Here is an 18,000-nt window from a genome sequence, read left to right as displayed (position 1 = left end):
CCCACAATGAGCAATATATGCACGGGAGTTTTACGTCTTATGTGTGGGCGCCTATCGACACCTGCATAATAGCAGTAGCGCGTATGAAGCGCATAATAAGGGTGGCGGTAGGTCTTAACCTGGCGGTGCGTCTTAATTAACACTTAAGACGGCAAGTTAAGAAGTGCATAATAGGGCCCAGAGAGTCTCCTCTAGTAGATGCTCTGTATCTTGACTCGAGCAGTCCCCACACAATGATGGAACTCTGGCGTCTTCTGATATGGCGTCCTCCGTGAATCGGCGGCAGAGATGACCCTTCTTTCCGAGTAGCTCAGCTTCAAATGTGTGGCGGCGAACGTCGCGGCAGGCATCTGCCTGGACAAGGGGAGAGAGGGGGGATCGAGTGGGGGAGGGGATGTGGGTGGGTGCCTGACACCTGTCTCTCCCGGGACGAGCCCCTCTGTGTGACGGGGGGGGGGCTGGGGGGGCCTACACTACGCTGTCTGTCGGGACAGGCCTGAGACAGATATGACAGGGCCAGTGACAAGGTCCAGGCTGGCTGCATGCTGGAAACAACACTGCAGTCCTAGACTAAACACAGGGCCTCAGTGTGCTCCCTCTCTCTGATTGCATTGCATGGGGCCTGGGGCTAACCCTCAAACTCTGCACTTTAAAACTATCAAACTGAATACTTACTCAAGAGTGTTGCTTTCATCTCCCGACAACACTGTATATCAACATGGCATCCCCCGAAATTCCCATCACTTTCCCTTTCTTCCCAATTTGCCTTAAGTGCGTCTGTGTCCTCCAGAGAGAGTCTGGACTCGGAGCAGGTTTCCCTGGCTCCGCCTCTTCTGTGCCCCTCGTACCCAGTGCAAGGTATTCCATTTTGACACCCTCCACATGGCACACATACTGTAAATCTGAACGTCATGCCTATGTGACCCCGCAGACGACGTCTCCTAATTGTTATCAGCTGGGTGTTAAGACGGTAAAATGAGGAGTTGCTGATAACCATCCTTCAGAAGCTATTGATTTAACTGCTGTTGCTATTCGAGTTTAGTGTTTCAGACAGCGTAGCGTTCGCTCTGGTGTGATACTGTAAGAGCAGATTACGGGAAAAAGACGACGCCGCCTTGTTGTCTGTGAATGAAACTTAAAACTGAAACGAGTGACACAGATTTCAGCCGACGAGGTAGGAGTGGAGGAGAGGCGTAGCCACTTGCCTTGCTCTCTGACCACAGTCACAGGGATATGACAAATTGGCCCAGTTTTTGCTTTTAATTAATCATGCCTCGCTGACAGGTACCTGTGCCACACATCATCATTAGCCAAGAGGAGAGGAAGACCTATCCACACGATGATAAGAGAGGAGGATACACCTCATTAACTCATTTTCCACCATTTATTGTGTTTTTACAGCGAACGCAGTAATCAGACACAATATTCAAGAGCTGCAACCTTCATCATCGCGTGTGATTTGATTTGCTTGGTTTTTGCATAACTGGATAAATCAGTGTGTAGCTGGGGCACATCTGGGAGAGGACACCGTTCTTACTGTATGTAGAAATGTGTCCTTAAAGTGACAATTCGTTATGTAATACATGTATTCAAGTAGCAACAGGCACAAGACATTTCACATCATATACAGTATTTCAAAACCAACAATTTTATCCCTATGTCCAACTGCATCAATGAGAAGGGAAATGTTGATGGAAGTGATTGTATGTGAATGTAATAGCTGAATCTGCATTATTATATCGCATCCGTATTATTCTCCTCACCGACCTTTGTGCCTTACTGCCTTTGTGATTGGATGTGATTGAATGTATTGTGATACATTAAAACTGCAATGATGGGACTTATGGGATGGATATCACACTCTGAAGGCAGCCTCAACAGAAGTCATTGTTCCCGTCTCTCGTCAGAACGGAGAACCCTGAGACTCGACGCTCTCTAGGATTTGGGAAGCCCACGCGTGATTGACAGCTCCATCTTTATAGGGGCCATCCAACAAAAAGGCAGACACAGAGGCCATACCCGCCCACTCGGAGACCAGTCATGAACCGCGGGAGATAAAAAAGAGAAGTAAAATCAATCATCATAGCATGTGCAGATAAATCAGATAAAGCTAAACTGTCGCGCAGGACGATCCTTCAAAACGTCCGCGAGCGCGTCCTTTTACGTTGGGTAACATTTGATGATTGCTCTCAGGCATGCTCAACTTTTAATTAGGCCCCATATATTTGTTTATCATGGCTATTAAAACATATGACCGAAATGATAAGTCAAACGCCATCTGTTCCAATACTACCACATCATCTGAGACATTTTAACAACTACTGCCCCATATACTACAAGCATGTGTGCAGTGTTTCTAAAACTGTCTGAGTCTTCCCTTTATCATAAAAGAATAAATGCTTAAGTCATAAAATCCCCCCAATAAACACCTACCCTAAATCACAAATGGCCTCCGATAGGACTTGATTTGGGATCATATCTATCAGATGGCTACATGTCAAATGGAAGTGAAATAGTGTGTATAACGAAGAACATAGCACTACCATTGTCTTGGCTCATTACTGACTGGACGTAGCGACATCTAGCTGTGTTTCAATAAAAAAGAGTATGGATAGACTAGGCTCCAGTTGAGCGTGTATAGAGCACAGTATAGAGCACTGGACTATTTCACCAATACAGGATTGAAGGGTGGTGAGACACTAGCAGGTACATCGTCTTCAGAGGAACATAAATGTGTAGGCTAACGCCTTCCAACGGATCACCGAGAAAGGATAGAATGCCAGGGGGAGACAATGGCCTCTCATAACCAGTAACTAAACAGATGAACACACACAAATAACTGTTCCACAGCTTGTGCTGACATAGTTAAAAAATGAAGAAGAATGTGGTGATGTAAAATTCTCTCTACATGCTGTTAATATTTTATGAGTACCCGTTCTGACACTGTGCAGTATATCTCTAATTTGTAAAGGCAAGCAAGGAGAGAAAGAGTGGGAGAGCAAAGAGAGAGATAGAGAGTGAAGGGGGAGGGAGAAAAAAGAGGGGGGGGGGGGGAGGAGAGGGGAAGAGAAGACAGGACTGAGCTAGAGAGATGGAGGGAGGAGGGAGATAAAGGATAAAGGAGCGAGTGAGTGAGAGAAAAGGGTGGGAGAGAGAGGGAAAACACTTGAACATGCACTGAATTGGATGGTGGTAAATTTGGAAGTCAGCATGGTACACAGAACATTTGAAATGGCCCATTTAACAGCACTGTACTGTAGTCCTATCCGCCGGCTCCATTTGCATACTTCATAACGGATGAAGATGGATGGGGAAAATCAATGTCATTGAGATGAGCATTTTATCAAGGTTATGCTATCCTCCAAACTCCTAAACCGTCGTTATTTCGCCTCTGTTGTCAGAATATTAAGTTATATCAACACAATCTCTTTATATCGTAGCACAGGAAAGTGAGAGAACACTGCAGCTGTGATTTTCAAAGGAGCTACAGTTACCAATGACACTTCTACTCAAGTGAATGAGATTGTATACAAACACAAGTTATTCAATTCCTCCTCAACCCCCAATGATACAGATTTCATACAGATCTCTGAATCCACAAAACCCACACACCACAAGTGTCTTGTGGGTCTTTCAACAAATGACATAGATTTGAATACACACCACTACAATGTGTTCATGCTGATGTGTGTATGTGTGTGTGTGTGTGTGTGTGTGTGTGTGTGTGTGCGTGTGTGTGTGTGTGTGTGTGTGTGTGTGTGTGTGTGTGTGTGTGTGTGTGTGTGTGTGTGTGTGTGTGTGTACAGTCAGTACCGGTACAGTATGACACTTCTCTTCTAAGGAGATCTTTTCTGCAGCCATTGCATATAGTCCCCTGCTCTCTCCAGGGAGGGAAGTCATTTCCTTTGTCTATGTGATTAGCCCTGTGGCCGTCTTCCATGCGGTGTGTAGCTGTACTCTACCTCCATTTCAGACCCTCTGACTCCCAGCTTTAGTTCAGGCCACACCAGTCATAAAAATGCCCTGCCAGCTATAGCTCTGGAGCGAGACTGAGATTGCACAGGAAACAACCTCAAGGCCACATGACCCAGGAAAACAAGGCCGAGGTGGTTCGGAGATGTGCCAAAGTTCCTGTATATGACCCCCATCGCACCATCACAACCCTCTTTCCACAAGGAAGTTTGAATGTGACTTCAGTCATCAATCATACATACACTTTTCTCTCTCTCTCTCTCCTTCTAAGCCAAAGGTGCTCATGTGTAATGCTGCACCGCTGAGAGGAAATGACAGCCATTTATAGCAGACGAGGAGGAAACAACAGTTAGAATAACTATTATTGCAAGAGGCCCTGAATGGATAGCAAAGAGCTGTCAATGTATCTAACAGGTCAATGGTGGAATAAAATCACATGTTAAGAGAAAGGTAAAAAGATAACAGCTTTTTACAAAAAGCTGAGATTACACTACCCGTAGACACAGCCCATTGCAAAAAATTGAACATTATATCTTGCACAAAGAAATTCCTTGTCTTAATTCTTGTTTGGTGGTCAATTAATTAGCTTCAATTGAATCCATGACTTTGTGAAGTAGGCAATAGGTACGGATATACAGTTGCATCAATATCTGTTGCAATTAGAATATAATAATAATAATAATAATAATAATATAATATGAGTATATGAATATAATGTACCATGTACAGTACCACCCCGGCCACGGCCTCCTCACCCTGCTTCCCTCTGGAAGAAGGTTGCGGCTGCCTAAGGCACTTAAGGCCCGCCACAGGCTCAGCTTCTACCCCTCAGCCGCCAGGCTGTTAAATGACTCTGGCTTCCCCCCCCCCCCCCGCCCCCAAGTCTGCCCAGGACTGAACTGGACTCTGTAAAAAAAAAAAACTCTGCACTGCACTTTACTTTATACCGCACTATCCAATGCACTGTTGTCTGTCCTGTGTTGTTGTTGTGTTGTCCTATTTTTTGATATGTGAAAAAAGTATAAACGCACTTGCTGTGGTGACGAAGCAAATTCCTATATGTGTAACGCATAGTGGCAATAAACGTTATCTCAATCTCAATCTCAAACCCTAGACACACTCCTCATGGGCCTCCATTGCCAACCTCCTCTGCCCTCCTGCTGATCCTGCAGCACGTCACCCCCCATGCTAAAAGTTACCCGTCATGTCACTAGTGTCTGGACTGGGAAGCCGTCCAAGACCACGGTGCATTTCTGCTCCGGAACATTTGTTTCGTTTCAGGGGGCACGAGGCCCAACATGCTCCCTCTAAATTTTTCCCCTGCCCATGTAGACGGGTGGTTTATTTTGGGAGCCACAGATTGGCACCTGAGATACAAAGCTGACAAAGCTGCTCCGACGATGCCAGTTTGTGGCACAACAATGTCTACGGACCAGCAATCATATAAGAAGGACAACAAACAGACAGTACATATTATAGTGTACACTCTTCCTTTCTAATCACAGTATTTGTAAATGACTGATTCTAGACTGATTCCGATTTTTAAAAAGAAAAAATATATATATATATATATATATTTATAACTGTCCCCTGAGCTGTAACACAGTGGTGAAACATTGAGATATAATGAGAACCAGCAGTTGATTACCGCCATACATTAGCTTGTCTAATTATGAGTGATTTGCATTGACGGTACATTTTTTTATGAGGATATTTGGGCTGTTGTCCTAACGCAGGTAGCCTACTATACTATTGGACAGGACACAGTCTGACAAAAAACATTGATAATATTATCTGTCGAATTATTACCGGTGATACCATTCAAGTTTGTCTTAGGCTAATTCATAGAGATACTGTATAAGTGCTGTATCCTGTGTATATAATGAATACACTTTTATTTAATTTGAGAATTCTATTACTATTCCTTTTTTAGTCAAATATGGTCAGCTCTTTGGTCTACAATGTGTACTTAAAAACAACTGTAGAGAACAGAAGAATGAAAGATAGACTCATAATCTGATAACTGCACATACATTGATATTATATTGTGTTTCTTTGAAATGCGACACAAACAGAGTGGTGATTGCCTTGTCTTTTTCCCCATGAAGGAAATGCAAGCCCTTTTGGGAGAGGGAGGTGCTCAGTTTCCCAGTAATGGAGCATTTGAATACATAATGCTGCTTTCAGGAAAATCCACTCACATATGTACATAATGCATACGTAACACAATATACCGTACATCTTGTTACTGATAATGCAATAGAGAACCGTAGATAAGATTATTGTGAAAAGAGGAAATAACACATACACACACACACACGCACGCACACATGTACAAATGCAAACACACACACGCTCACACACACTCACACACACACACACACACACACGCTCACACACACTCACACACACACACACACACACGCTCACACACACTCACACACACACATGCACACATGCAAACACACACACACACACACACACCACCTATGGTACTGTAAAGTGACAGAGGAACTGCTTTACAGTGTTAAATATCAGATGCAAATGAAAAGAGAAAATCTATCATGACTGTAATGTGGTCTGATGGGAGGGGGCGCGCTCTCCTGCGAGGCGCCGAGCGGCGTGAGGAGGGTGATGTATGGAGGAGCTGGATGAGAGGTGAAAAGCGTAGCGAGATGGACGAGGGGAGGATGGGTTGTGGGGAGGTGGGGGTTCTGCGTGGGGAGGGGGGGGGGGGGGGGGGGACCACACAGTCCCACCAGACTCCTGAGGGCCCAGGGCAAAAGTGGAATAAATGTTGATTAGTGTTGATTTTGTCCAACGAGCACCCGGCAACTGACAGTAGGACTAAGCCGCAGCGAAAGGGAACCATTCATCTTGGTCTGGTTTAAGTAGTGTATATTAATTTGTGTCATTTCCACTACGTGGAGAGAAGCCTCCCCCCCTCTCTCTCTCTCTCTCTCCCTCTATAACAGCTCCAGCGTTTGAAAGCTGTGTGGCAGCACCAGGCTCTTTCATACGTACAGTGGAAGCCTGGAGGTGGCGCCTGCATCAAGCAGCAGGGGAGAGTGGAGGAAATGAGATTCTGAGCCTTGCATTAAGGAAAATGAACTCCTGGGGGGTTGGTATGGCAACGGCATTCGAAAGTGCCATTGCATGTTCAATTTAATGTACATAACAAATTTGCAGATTTGATTATATTCGTAACATATTAAGGAGGCGAGCAAGAAAGAAGGCAGACCGAACCTAGAGGGACTGATGGTGCAAAAAGACCTCTAAAAAAAGGAGCCCAAAGAAGCCAACACAATCAATTTAAGGAACTGTATCCCCCATCTTGAGCAGTGAAGTTTGTTCATTCTGCCTGGCAAGGCATGTCGACAAAATCTATACATTGTATACATTTATTTTACCACACTGCATTATTCTTCATTTTATGATAGTCTGCATTTTTTTATGAATGAAATGTAGTATTTCTTATAACAGAAAAAGAACTATATTTTGGGTGCCTCACAGATTAAAGATAATTGTATCTCTCTTTGGGCTCTCCAACTGTGTTTGTCCCCCCCCCCACTCTCAAACACAGCATTGGGGGGGCTTCTCCACTGTTGTCACTGGGATAACAGGAAGATATTGGGGGAGAACCCACTCATCCTGGAACAGCTAGATCAATTTCCCTGTAAATGTGATGTCATTGTTAATTAGCAAATCACATCACAGTAACATTCCTATAATTAAGCTCCTTAATATGATTAACTTGTCTCAATTAGGGCCACAGACAATTTGCATAATTCATAAAGTAACTAAATTGTGCTCTAGTGTAAGCATGGTAACAACACACCACTTACAGTGGTGTCACTCATGAAACCAATCCCCTTAACTGCTGATACCGCACTACATAAATCTACTTCAAATAAAAGATAGGGGAAAAAAGCCATGTGATGGCTGATCCAAAAATGCTACATTTCACATTCTCCCACTTTGCCCACTGCCTATGCTGTGATTCTATGAGCAGTATTAGAGGCTTCCGCTCTGAGGATGATTAAACAGAGAGATGGGGGAAACAGCTGTGGTGGCTAGCTTGGCGTTTCTCTCCTTTGAATGCTGCTGCATCAGCATAGAGGCAGGCAGGATAAAAGGGAGACAAAAGCTGCACATATTAGCATCAACGTTGCGTCCGCCAGGAGACACGGACGGGAGGGGGGACGCGTAGCCCCTGTGACATAACACACTATATCTGAGCAGACATTTACATCCCCCTGTATTGATAGAATGTAAAATAAACTGTTACAGGCTGCTAGTTTACATTAGCTCGGAACACACAGCCCTACATTTCTTCTTTGAGAAACCATAATACTGTAGTGGCACAAAGAGGGCTTTCAATAGAGAATGTAGCTATTTCCACTGAAATATATCTGTAACCTTTTGTTTTCTAGATGTGACTTGCAAACCCAAAATACACCATTGCGCAAATCTAAATATGTAATAGACCTAGAGTTCTACAGTTAATTCTTATGGGTGTCAATTACGCTGTTAGCTTTTGACGTTTTAAATTCATAACAGCTTCTCCTCTGGTGATCATGACGGTTGACGTAAATTGTTTATCTGACGTTGTGCGGTAGAGCGTAGGGCACACTGGACTCTTCAGTCAGAGTAGGCAGGCTAGGAAGGCGCCAAGCATGTGAATGGACTGACGACTCAACGTAGTGTACTGTACACCCTCAGTAATCAGATCTCTGGCTCATTTCACCCGCGTCAAATATTACCGCGCTGCCCTCTGTAAAACACCCCATTTTCACCCTTCAAAAAATAACATTACATCACTCCGCTAGTCATTTTTATAAATGGAGCATCCCCCAGGCGTGAAACCTTAGACTATTCAAACACAGGCCACAAGAAAGCTGGCCTTTTGTTGAGGTTGAGAGAGAGAGAGAAAAAAAATTAAACAGCGAGTCAGAGCAGCATATTTACTGAGCACCTCACTGAAGGAGCGCTTGTGTTTGACACTGCAGGAGATTTATGATGTGGCTGAGGTGTTTACAGAGGTCAATTTAGATCCTTTTCCAAATCATTTTTGTCAGGCATTTTGCTTGTCTGGGACAAGGCCCTTTTCTTAAAAAAAGAGTCGTAAAATTAAATGGATTAAAAAAAATAACGTTTGGTGTTTACTTTAAATGCAAGGTTAAGGTTAAGACTTGAATGATACTTAAATATCAAATCTAGAAACATTTTGTTTTCCTTTGAAAAGAAAATATGCACAGCTGTCAAATACAACAAAGAGCTAACTATACTGTTTAAAGTATCCAAACCAGGTTTTTAATAACTCATACACTGAACTTGACCTTAACTTGAACTTAACCTTTATGTGCATTATGTAAGCAGTCAAATATAATATCAGGTCTGAGTTGTGTCACATTTATCTTTTTTGCCTCCCTATATACCAGAATATACAGTCAATGAGTTGAGTTAGCATACGGTTTAGGTGTCATAGCCCAATAGCAGTGGAGTCAAATTGTTTGGGTGTATTTTTGGAAAGTCCCCTGTGCCAGAACAACTCATAACATGGCTCAGGGTGGGTATTGTTGGGACATGTAGCCTACTGTCACAGACAAACCCCTACCATTGAGTACAACTGCTTTTACTCTTACAGTGGCCTCAGCCTTAGCAGTGTGTCAGAATGTATTAATTATTATTATTAATTAAGTTGAAGTATGAATTCTCTCTCTCTCTCTCTAATGCACACATGCACACAGGCACGCACACATATGAAGGGGGGTGGGGCTCATTCTGTCCCCTACACACACACACACACACACACACACACACACACACACACACACACACACACACACACACACACACACACACACACACACAACCATCTCTGTAACTAACAATCCTTTCATAAGAAAGTTAACCAAAATATGCCGTGGAATGAAACAAAGCTGTCAAGGTAAAAAATAAACAAAGCAGTGTCTGCAAAGAAAAGAAAGAAAAGATGTCTGGATTTAAATAAAGTGTTCCTTCCTGCTACTTTCCTCTAGGGTGTACTCACACGATTGTGCTTGTTTATACAGAACTGTATTTCTATTGGGACCGCTCACCGCATCCCAGTAAATATACACAGAGTGGGTCAGGAGTTCAGACCTCGCTCGACGCTGGCATTCTATCCTGCAGGTGCTGTCAGCTGCTCTGGGGACAGTTCGGGATGGAAAGAGCATGGCAGCGATGGAAGATAAGCATCTCCATGACTATGTCTGATGCTACAACAAAATCCCAACATATTAATATATTCATAAAATACCAACCAGCAACTGTGAATTTAGTTTTTTTCAATTCATACCTCCTTCTTTCAACTGGAGAAAAAGTTTACTGTGATAATATAGTTAGAAGGACTAACAAAAGACTAGAATTGTGACTATCTAGCCAGTGGTCATACTCAAGAGTGTAGACATTGACTACTTGCAATTTGTTTTTCTCACATATATTTACAACATGAAAAAATGACCTACAGCATTACTATTTGTATCATCAGATGAAAGCTGACTGAAATATGTTTACAATATGCCAGCAAAATCATGATTGTTATAGGTGAAAATCATGGCGTCAAAATCAGACCGAAACAACCATATTGATGCATGGGGAGAATTGATACAAATGTAATGTTTAAAGACAAGACAAATTCTGAAGCAGCACCAGAGGTCTGTACAGTGAGCTCTGTGCTTTACACTGAAACCTAACAGCACTCCCAGGCTTGACATAGCTTCACTCTATCCTGTGGCTGAGTTGTAATAATGATTATTTTTCTTTTTTAAACAGATAGACTCCTTTTACAGGGGGGAATCATCGTAAGGTTTTTAATGCTTTGGCACCAAGCCTAGAGGACCCAGTTATGGTTTACTTAACACAGGAGATATTCCAGACTTAGTCAGCAAACAGTTGCTCAAACTACTTTTGACAATTTGGGTTTAAAGGCAATTCTAACTCCATGTACGGCAACATATGGAGGTGATTTGAAACAGCGTCTCAAACAGTAAATCTCAGGTTTACAACTTTTTTTTCTTCAATAGGCCTTGGTACACTGGTAAAATGTGTCTTTTTTCAAGATCATAAGGGTTTCTTCCATCACTTATTTTAGTGTAAACGACAGAAACAATAGCCTAATAATAATCACTTGTGATGACAAAACCAGGCCGAGTATAAAGATCTGAATTTCGACATCTTCACCCTATGTAAAACAGCACCCATACCACGTCTTAGTAAAGCAGGGAAACCTAGGCTAGGGGATTTTCGTGGGTCACCAACTGAGAGGGGAAAAGCAAAGGGTGCACAGCCAGGAAGAGGTCCAAGTTACTTTGCGCTCCATGTGGAGCCGAACTTTGGATGAACTCTGTGGAACGCCAGGGAGTAAAACACTATGCATAACTGTGTCACTCCCCCTCTGAAAACCTACCGAGACAACACAAAAAGAGAAGAGAGCCAGCAGGCCTGAAAAGGCCCCCTGCTCTCCTGAGACAGTGGCCGATTGAAGGTGAACTACATGGGGCTCGAGAGCCAAAACTTCAATGAAAACATCATGCAAGAAGAGCGGAATCACACACAAGAAAGAAAACAAACAGTGTTACCCATCTCTTCCAACAGCAGTGAATTATGAGCCAGTGAGCCTTTGGAGATAATGAAAATGATATCTCCTTTATTCTCATGTCTATTCCATTTTAGTTCATGCACTAACGACCGTGAAACACACTGGAACACATCAAACCACAAGAGCGATAGCAATCTCAATATCTTACAAGTGCAAATGTAGGAGTCTTGAAGTCCATCCCATTCTTAGAAGAGAAAATAAAAAGAGGAGATACACACTATCGCTGAACAGCAATTCATTGTATCTGTGTCAATTTTTAAAATGGTTTGGAAACACAACCTATGCAATGTCCTTCCAACTGCTCTTACTGCAATTATTCTAGAAGCATACTCTGTCACAACAACATAAATGGAGAGGCACAACTGAATTAAATGAGACATACTCACCGGATTTGACAGCTTACACAAAAGTGAAGACATTATGATGCATATGGTAATTTGGCTCAACACTTTCCGTCATCCACCAACACCATCAAACCCTTCCCTTCATATCTTGACACCATAATTGATATGGACTTTCAATGAAGTTTCCCTCGAGCTTGTGTGTGTAATAGTACTGTACAAAACTGCTGCGTGGACAATGACGAGGAAATATAGGTCTGAGTTGTGGGAGTATTTTTACTCCTTATAAGAAAACATTGTAATTGTAAAACATTTACAGTATAGCTGCAACAAGTTCTTCATGTCAACTGAATTATTTGTACTCTTTTACTTATCCTATAGTCACAAAACACTTTTAGTATATTATCTTCTGAGAAAATGTTTATTTGACCCAAATATTCTGGTTGACCTGGACGACTTTATTTGTTGTATAACAAGCTGGAACTGTGTTTCTCCATAGTAGAATACATTTACAGAGTAGTCGGACAGATTTGTGGATTTTCTTTTTGTATTGGCCAGATTTTTCAGATGTAAAGTATGAAAAGCAATAGGCCTACCTGTTTTTTCTTTGATTTCACACAAGACGTTGAAGAGAGCAGGTTTCATTCTGTGGCAATTCAAGGCATGTTTCCTGAAACAAAAAAAAGTTATTCCTAAAAGAACCTCTAAAACCGATGACAATATTGATGATTGGATGCTACTGTTATGTTATAAAACATAATTTATTGCCCACTTTCAAGATAATTCAGCAATATGTTGTTTTTTTGTTTGTTTTGCCCAGATTGTGATGTGGGTATTAATGTGTGTCTGTCTTTCCTGTTGGATGTTGTATTGTCCTAATCTCAAGAAAAATAATAAAAATATTTGAGAAAAATTCAGCAATATGTTTAATATGCTTTTTTTGTATTCCATGCTTCACACACTAGGAAATTATGGACACCAACTTTGTGTGAATTGCTGCAATTTGTTGCGCATAGCACATTCGGTTATTAATGAAAACGCAACTAAAAGTGCATGAGTAGCTTCAATGTGACCACGCATGGGATGACTTGTAATGTTTGGTTAAGATAGCATTGCCACTGTCATAATCATTATATTATCATTCTAAACCTCATAGATACATTTAAGGTATTATACGGTAATACTGGGTATTATAATCAAGTTAATTAGTAATTATTTGATTTTATGCAAATAAACGAGTTTATTTAGTTATCATTCACTTCACATCCAAAATCCATGCATAGGCCTACCTTATTATGTCAATTGTGTTTTAACAGCTAAAACAGTTCGAAATATATATTTTTGTTGTTGTTTTGAATGGTGCATGTTTATCGTAAACTTTATAAACTCTGTGAATCAGATTGTGTTCATGTTTAGAGAGTTTCATATGGCGTTTTGACAGACTTTTCTTGTCCACCACGGTGTAAACACAGCCTTAGCGCCGTGCACATCTCAACACCTATTCTGAGTCCACAGTTGTCTTATAATAATGACTGCATTGAATTGTTTCTATGTAAATGCAAATATCATAATATTGTTATGTAGATTTGCCATAAGCTGCTACACTGCGCCTCGAGTGACAAAGGCGACAATGTCAACACAATGTACTGTAATAACAACAATTATGTTGTCAAGCATTTTGATGCTGGTGGTTTAGGTAACAAATCCACAAATACTTAAGATGTCATTCTTGTCTTATCAATTTGTGAAAAGTAAAAAGTGTGGGAATCATAAACTGATATCCTGTACTTAAAACAATCCAGTCTGCTGACCGTATAACACTGCAGAAATGTCAGGATTTCAAGAGGTCATTCCCAATCAAAACTAACGGCATTTTTCAAAGTGTATAGCCTTATCTACGAGAGCATTGCCATTATTTATCTAACCCAAATGCCTTCATCCATGTCTCGGAGTAGCCTATGCTGTTGGAGGCTTATGCGTAATTCTGTTCCATCAATACCACATTTTACGCTCGGTGTGAGAGTCTTATTTTTCCGTTTTCAAATACAAATAGTTTGCTAACGATTCACTGTCAATATTGTCGGCTGTACGAACGGGGGGGGGACGTCTACCACCTCACCTGGCTTGAGCTTCATCCAGACTTTGGTCTGTGATGGTCATTATTTGCTGTAAAATGTCTCCAATGTCCTGTTTTCTCCCATCGCCGTCCGTTCCTCCGGTGCCTTCCTGCATGTGTTGCGACAGGCCGGGGTGCCCTGCCATCCCCACTCCCACATGAGAGTGCATCAACCGTGGCTGCTCGTCCATCTCTTTCTTCCGATGTAATTCTATGTATCACCCTCAGTGTCAATCTCACTGAAGGAAATCCTTGGAAAATTCCGACGGAGCGATCGCGCACAAGATTCGCTCGTTCGCTCTTTCGCACTCTTGAGTTCGCCAAGACCCAGAGAGTCGGAGAGGGGAGGAGATAGAAACAAGCCCTCTCTGCTCTCTCTCTCTCCCAGCTGGTCTGCTGCTGAATGTGAAATCTGATCTGAAACGCTGCCTTGGAGCAGACCCTGGCTGTGCGTGGAAAGATAAGCAGACTTCAACTACCAAATATGAATTCAGACGGGTTTTCCTTTAATACGGCGGTCCTGTGGTCCAGCCAACACAAGACCCCTTTCATCAAGAGCGTGCCTTTCGCGAAGGTGGGTTTTGGAAACCTGAAGTGGTGGGTTATTTCGACTTATTCCATCCGCTCTGCTTTTGTTGCGTACAGTACGAGGAGGCTGGCAAGCACATATCTATGAGAATATGAAAGGCAGACTCCGCCTACGCGACATGATTGGGAATAGAGACCATTTAGCCCCACCTTGAGGTGCCTCTCATGAAACGTCAATCACTTGCACGTTGAAGGTGGGGATGCAGGAGTAAGCTGGCAGATGTGGCCAATGTAAGCACTAGGACAGTTCGGAGTGGCAACTCAGTGATGGATAGAACCTGAACTCTAAAATAAATAATAGTAGATGACACAAGAGGTCTGCTGTAGTTTTCCCATTTGACCAGAGGAAGACCTCAATTTTCTCCACAGTAGTCCATTTAATTTTTTTGCCGAGACATAGATTTATCCCATAGAGGTACACTAATCAAAAACAAATCGACCCTCTCCTTCATTATTAGATATTTAAGGTGCTTATTGAAATATTAAGGACAGGAGAAAAATACACACAAAGTGACCTACTACTGATGGAGCATCCTAAAAATGTTCCATATTTAATTTGAAACAACTAAAATACGTTATTCATACAGTGTATTAATTTACCACATCAATTATTATTTTTGGGAGCATTTACACATGAATTGAGGAGCCCTCACATTGCTTTTTATTTTTTTCAGGTATGTTGGAGGGCTTCACATGGTTGAGTTTGGCTGGGTCCTTCTAATGTAAGCCGGTGACCCATGGTGCGCAGCCAAGCAGCAAGGCCCGAGTGTGTCTGGCCAGGCTGAAAAGTGCCCTTCAGGGCCAGCACAGCTCTCAGTACCGCTGCTCCTGCCACAGTAGGCACACAGAGGGAGGAGGGGCGGAAGCTCTCTAGTGTGGAACTAAAGTATGAACAATGCTGTGCAATTTATAAGGGGCTATATGACGCTGGACATACTCAACAGAGTATCTTGCATTACATAACACAATGATTACTCTGACTGTGAGTGAGAAATAATCCAACATACAAAACGACTATTGCAACATTCAAAGTATCCTTTTGGCATGGCATTAGACTAGAGATTCGAACATAATATCAGGCCAGATATTTGTATACCAAGGAAAACGGTTAATTCAAAATATATACAATTAAGATGAGCCCATCGGAATACTGTACAGCTGTTTAGCATATTGAGTTTGAGGTGTCCTGACAGTGACATCTCACAGTCTCTCATCCAGTCCCAGGTGAAGCTGCACTTGTATCCTTCAGCTAGGTACCTCTCCCTATGAGCGCCGGTGAAAACCCTGCCTATGTCAATTGCAAGCAGAATATGTATGATGTATAACGGTAAGTGTGGTAAGTTTCCCTGCCATCTGCTAAGTGGAAGAATAATGAGAATACCTGAGGGGGTCTATTGTACAGCAGACATCCGTACGCTTCCCTAACATCTGCTGAGTTCTGTTAGCAGCCAAGACATTTAGAAATCTAAATATGTGTCCCGATACTTTCAAACATGCACGGTGAGAAAATAAAACAATTGGACATTCCTCTTCATCCTCCCATACATTAGGTTTAAAAAAAGCACATCATCAGGAACTAACCGATGTTCGATAGGGAATGCGGTCAATAATCCAATGGCCAACAGCACAGGACATCATTTGCAACAAGATCAGTTGCAAAGTACAATGTTGAGTGTCATGACGATCTGTATCTGTTCATTTCATACACCACAATATTGCCCACACTGAAGTGATTCTCTGTAATGTTGTCACAGTTATTAAAAGTAACAATGGCAGCTTCTAACAGCGCTGTCAAATATAGCACTATGGTGGGGGAAGAACTGTAGCCGTAGCCTTCACACCTCCATATACAGTAGAACATAGCATTGGATGGTAGCTGTTGATTTGAGGACACTGGCAGAGAAAGATACTCCTATTTCAACAGTTAGAAGGGCCATTGCTTTCCATCTCCCCCTGTACATGGAAATAAATTGCATTGAATTACAGTACATTGCCATGAACAAATACATTGCCATCACACTTACTTACCTACCCCAGTACAGTATACCTACAGTATGTCATTGTCATGATTAAGTTAAGTTAAGTTAAGTTACATAGCTGGTATCAGTTCTCGCTTTGATTAAACGTGAGGGGAAATATCTGACAGGCAGCTATTGACAAATGGCAAAATATAGACTTGAGAAGTTGTAATGTAATGCTGCACAGATGAATAAAGACATGAATTAAAGTCTCATATCATGTTTCTCATCCATGAGAGAGCCTCAGCAGAATCACTTAAAAACACTCAGACCACACCCCCCTAGACCATGTGAAACATGCCTATAAGACAGTAGTCACCCCTGTGCTCTGTGCTCAGATATGGCTGAGGGCGAACGGGAGCCCACAGTGCAGCAGTCACAGAGGTGTATCAGTAGAGCTCCTTAGTGCTTGAGACAGACTGAGCACTCTCTCATCCAGGCCTCAGGTCATTCCATGTGATGAAGATATGCAGATAAACCCTCCCTTTCACCCACAAACTACAGTATAGTCCTAGGGATGAAAGGGGATGACATTTTAATGTGCAGTATATCTGATTGTTGTTTGTTGAGATGACAGAGAGAGTCCTTCTCATCTGGATACAAACGCAATCAACTTAATGTGCCCCACTGCAGTAGGATGTGTATACTGTAGGTACTGTTTCTGGATGAAAAAATAGATGTGACACTGAGACTGTGGGAATGAGGTCTATCTGCTCAATTCCTCAATATTCATTCATCTGATTCTTCTGTGTGACTTGTGACTTTTCATCTCAAATCCAAAGGAGACGAAGTCCAGATTGCTTTGTTTCTCAAAGAAATCTAGGGAGATGTTGATAGTGGAGTGAACCCTCAACTCACAACCCCCTGGGGCAGTAGATATACAGTATATGTAGTGCCCTGTGATGGGACAGTGAAGAATTTTTTTTCTTTTTTTGGTCTCTACACCCCAAAAGTTTGGATTTTTAAATCAAATTACTTTGAGTTTAAAGGAGAGATTCTCCGCTTTTATTTGATGGTATTTGTGTACATAATTTAGTTTCACCATTCAGAAATTACAACTCGTTTTATATATACTGTATTCTCCCTATTTTAGGGTATCCAAAAGTAATGGGGGGAATTGTTAAACATGAATAACATCAAGATCCATTCCAATGGTATTCCATACCGTAGTAGGGACATACTATATAGGAAAAGAAGTCAACTATAGTAGTTGACAGAAAAACAAAGCAAAGGGCCTTTCCTTTGAGGAACCTTTTCGCCATGTGGAGGCTCTTGTATGGGCTGCATGGGTGTGAATGGGAGTGAAGGGAGACACGACATAAG

The 18,000-nt window shown here is 42.1% G+C and overlaps 1 protein-coding gene across 2 annotated transcripts in view; it reads right to left on the bottom strand.

Moving 5' to 3' along the window:
* The window catches only part of pbx1b (pre-B-cell leukemia homeobox 1b), a gene marked incomplete at both ends in the record, with an annotated part of 52,235 nt that extends 37,973 nt beyond the window's left edge, over positions 1 to 14,262 (bottom strand). For both annotated transcript variants that reach the window (XM_080537200.1, XM_080537201.1), the window contains 2 exons: positions 12,552 to 12,625; positions 14,075 to 14,262. In XM_080537200.1, the coding sequence (XP_080393326.1) occupies positions 12,552 to 12,625; positions 14,075 to 14,262 (262 nt within the window). The remainder of the gene's footprint in view (positions 1 to 12,551; positions 12,626 to 14,074) is intronic.
* Positions 14,263 to 18,000: the final 3,738 nt, after the last annotated feature.

This window comes from Nansenia antarctica (assembly GCF_963989245.1).
Source record: "Nansenia antarctica genome assembly, chromosome: 7".
Classification (NCBI taxonomy): Eukaryota; Metazoa; Chordata; class Actinopteri; order Argentiniformes; family Microstomatidae; genus Nansenia; species Nansenia antarctica.
This window is presented reverse-complemented; position numbering and strand designations above follow the sequence as displayed.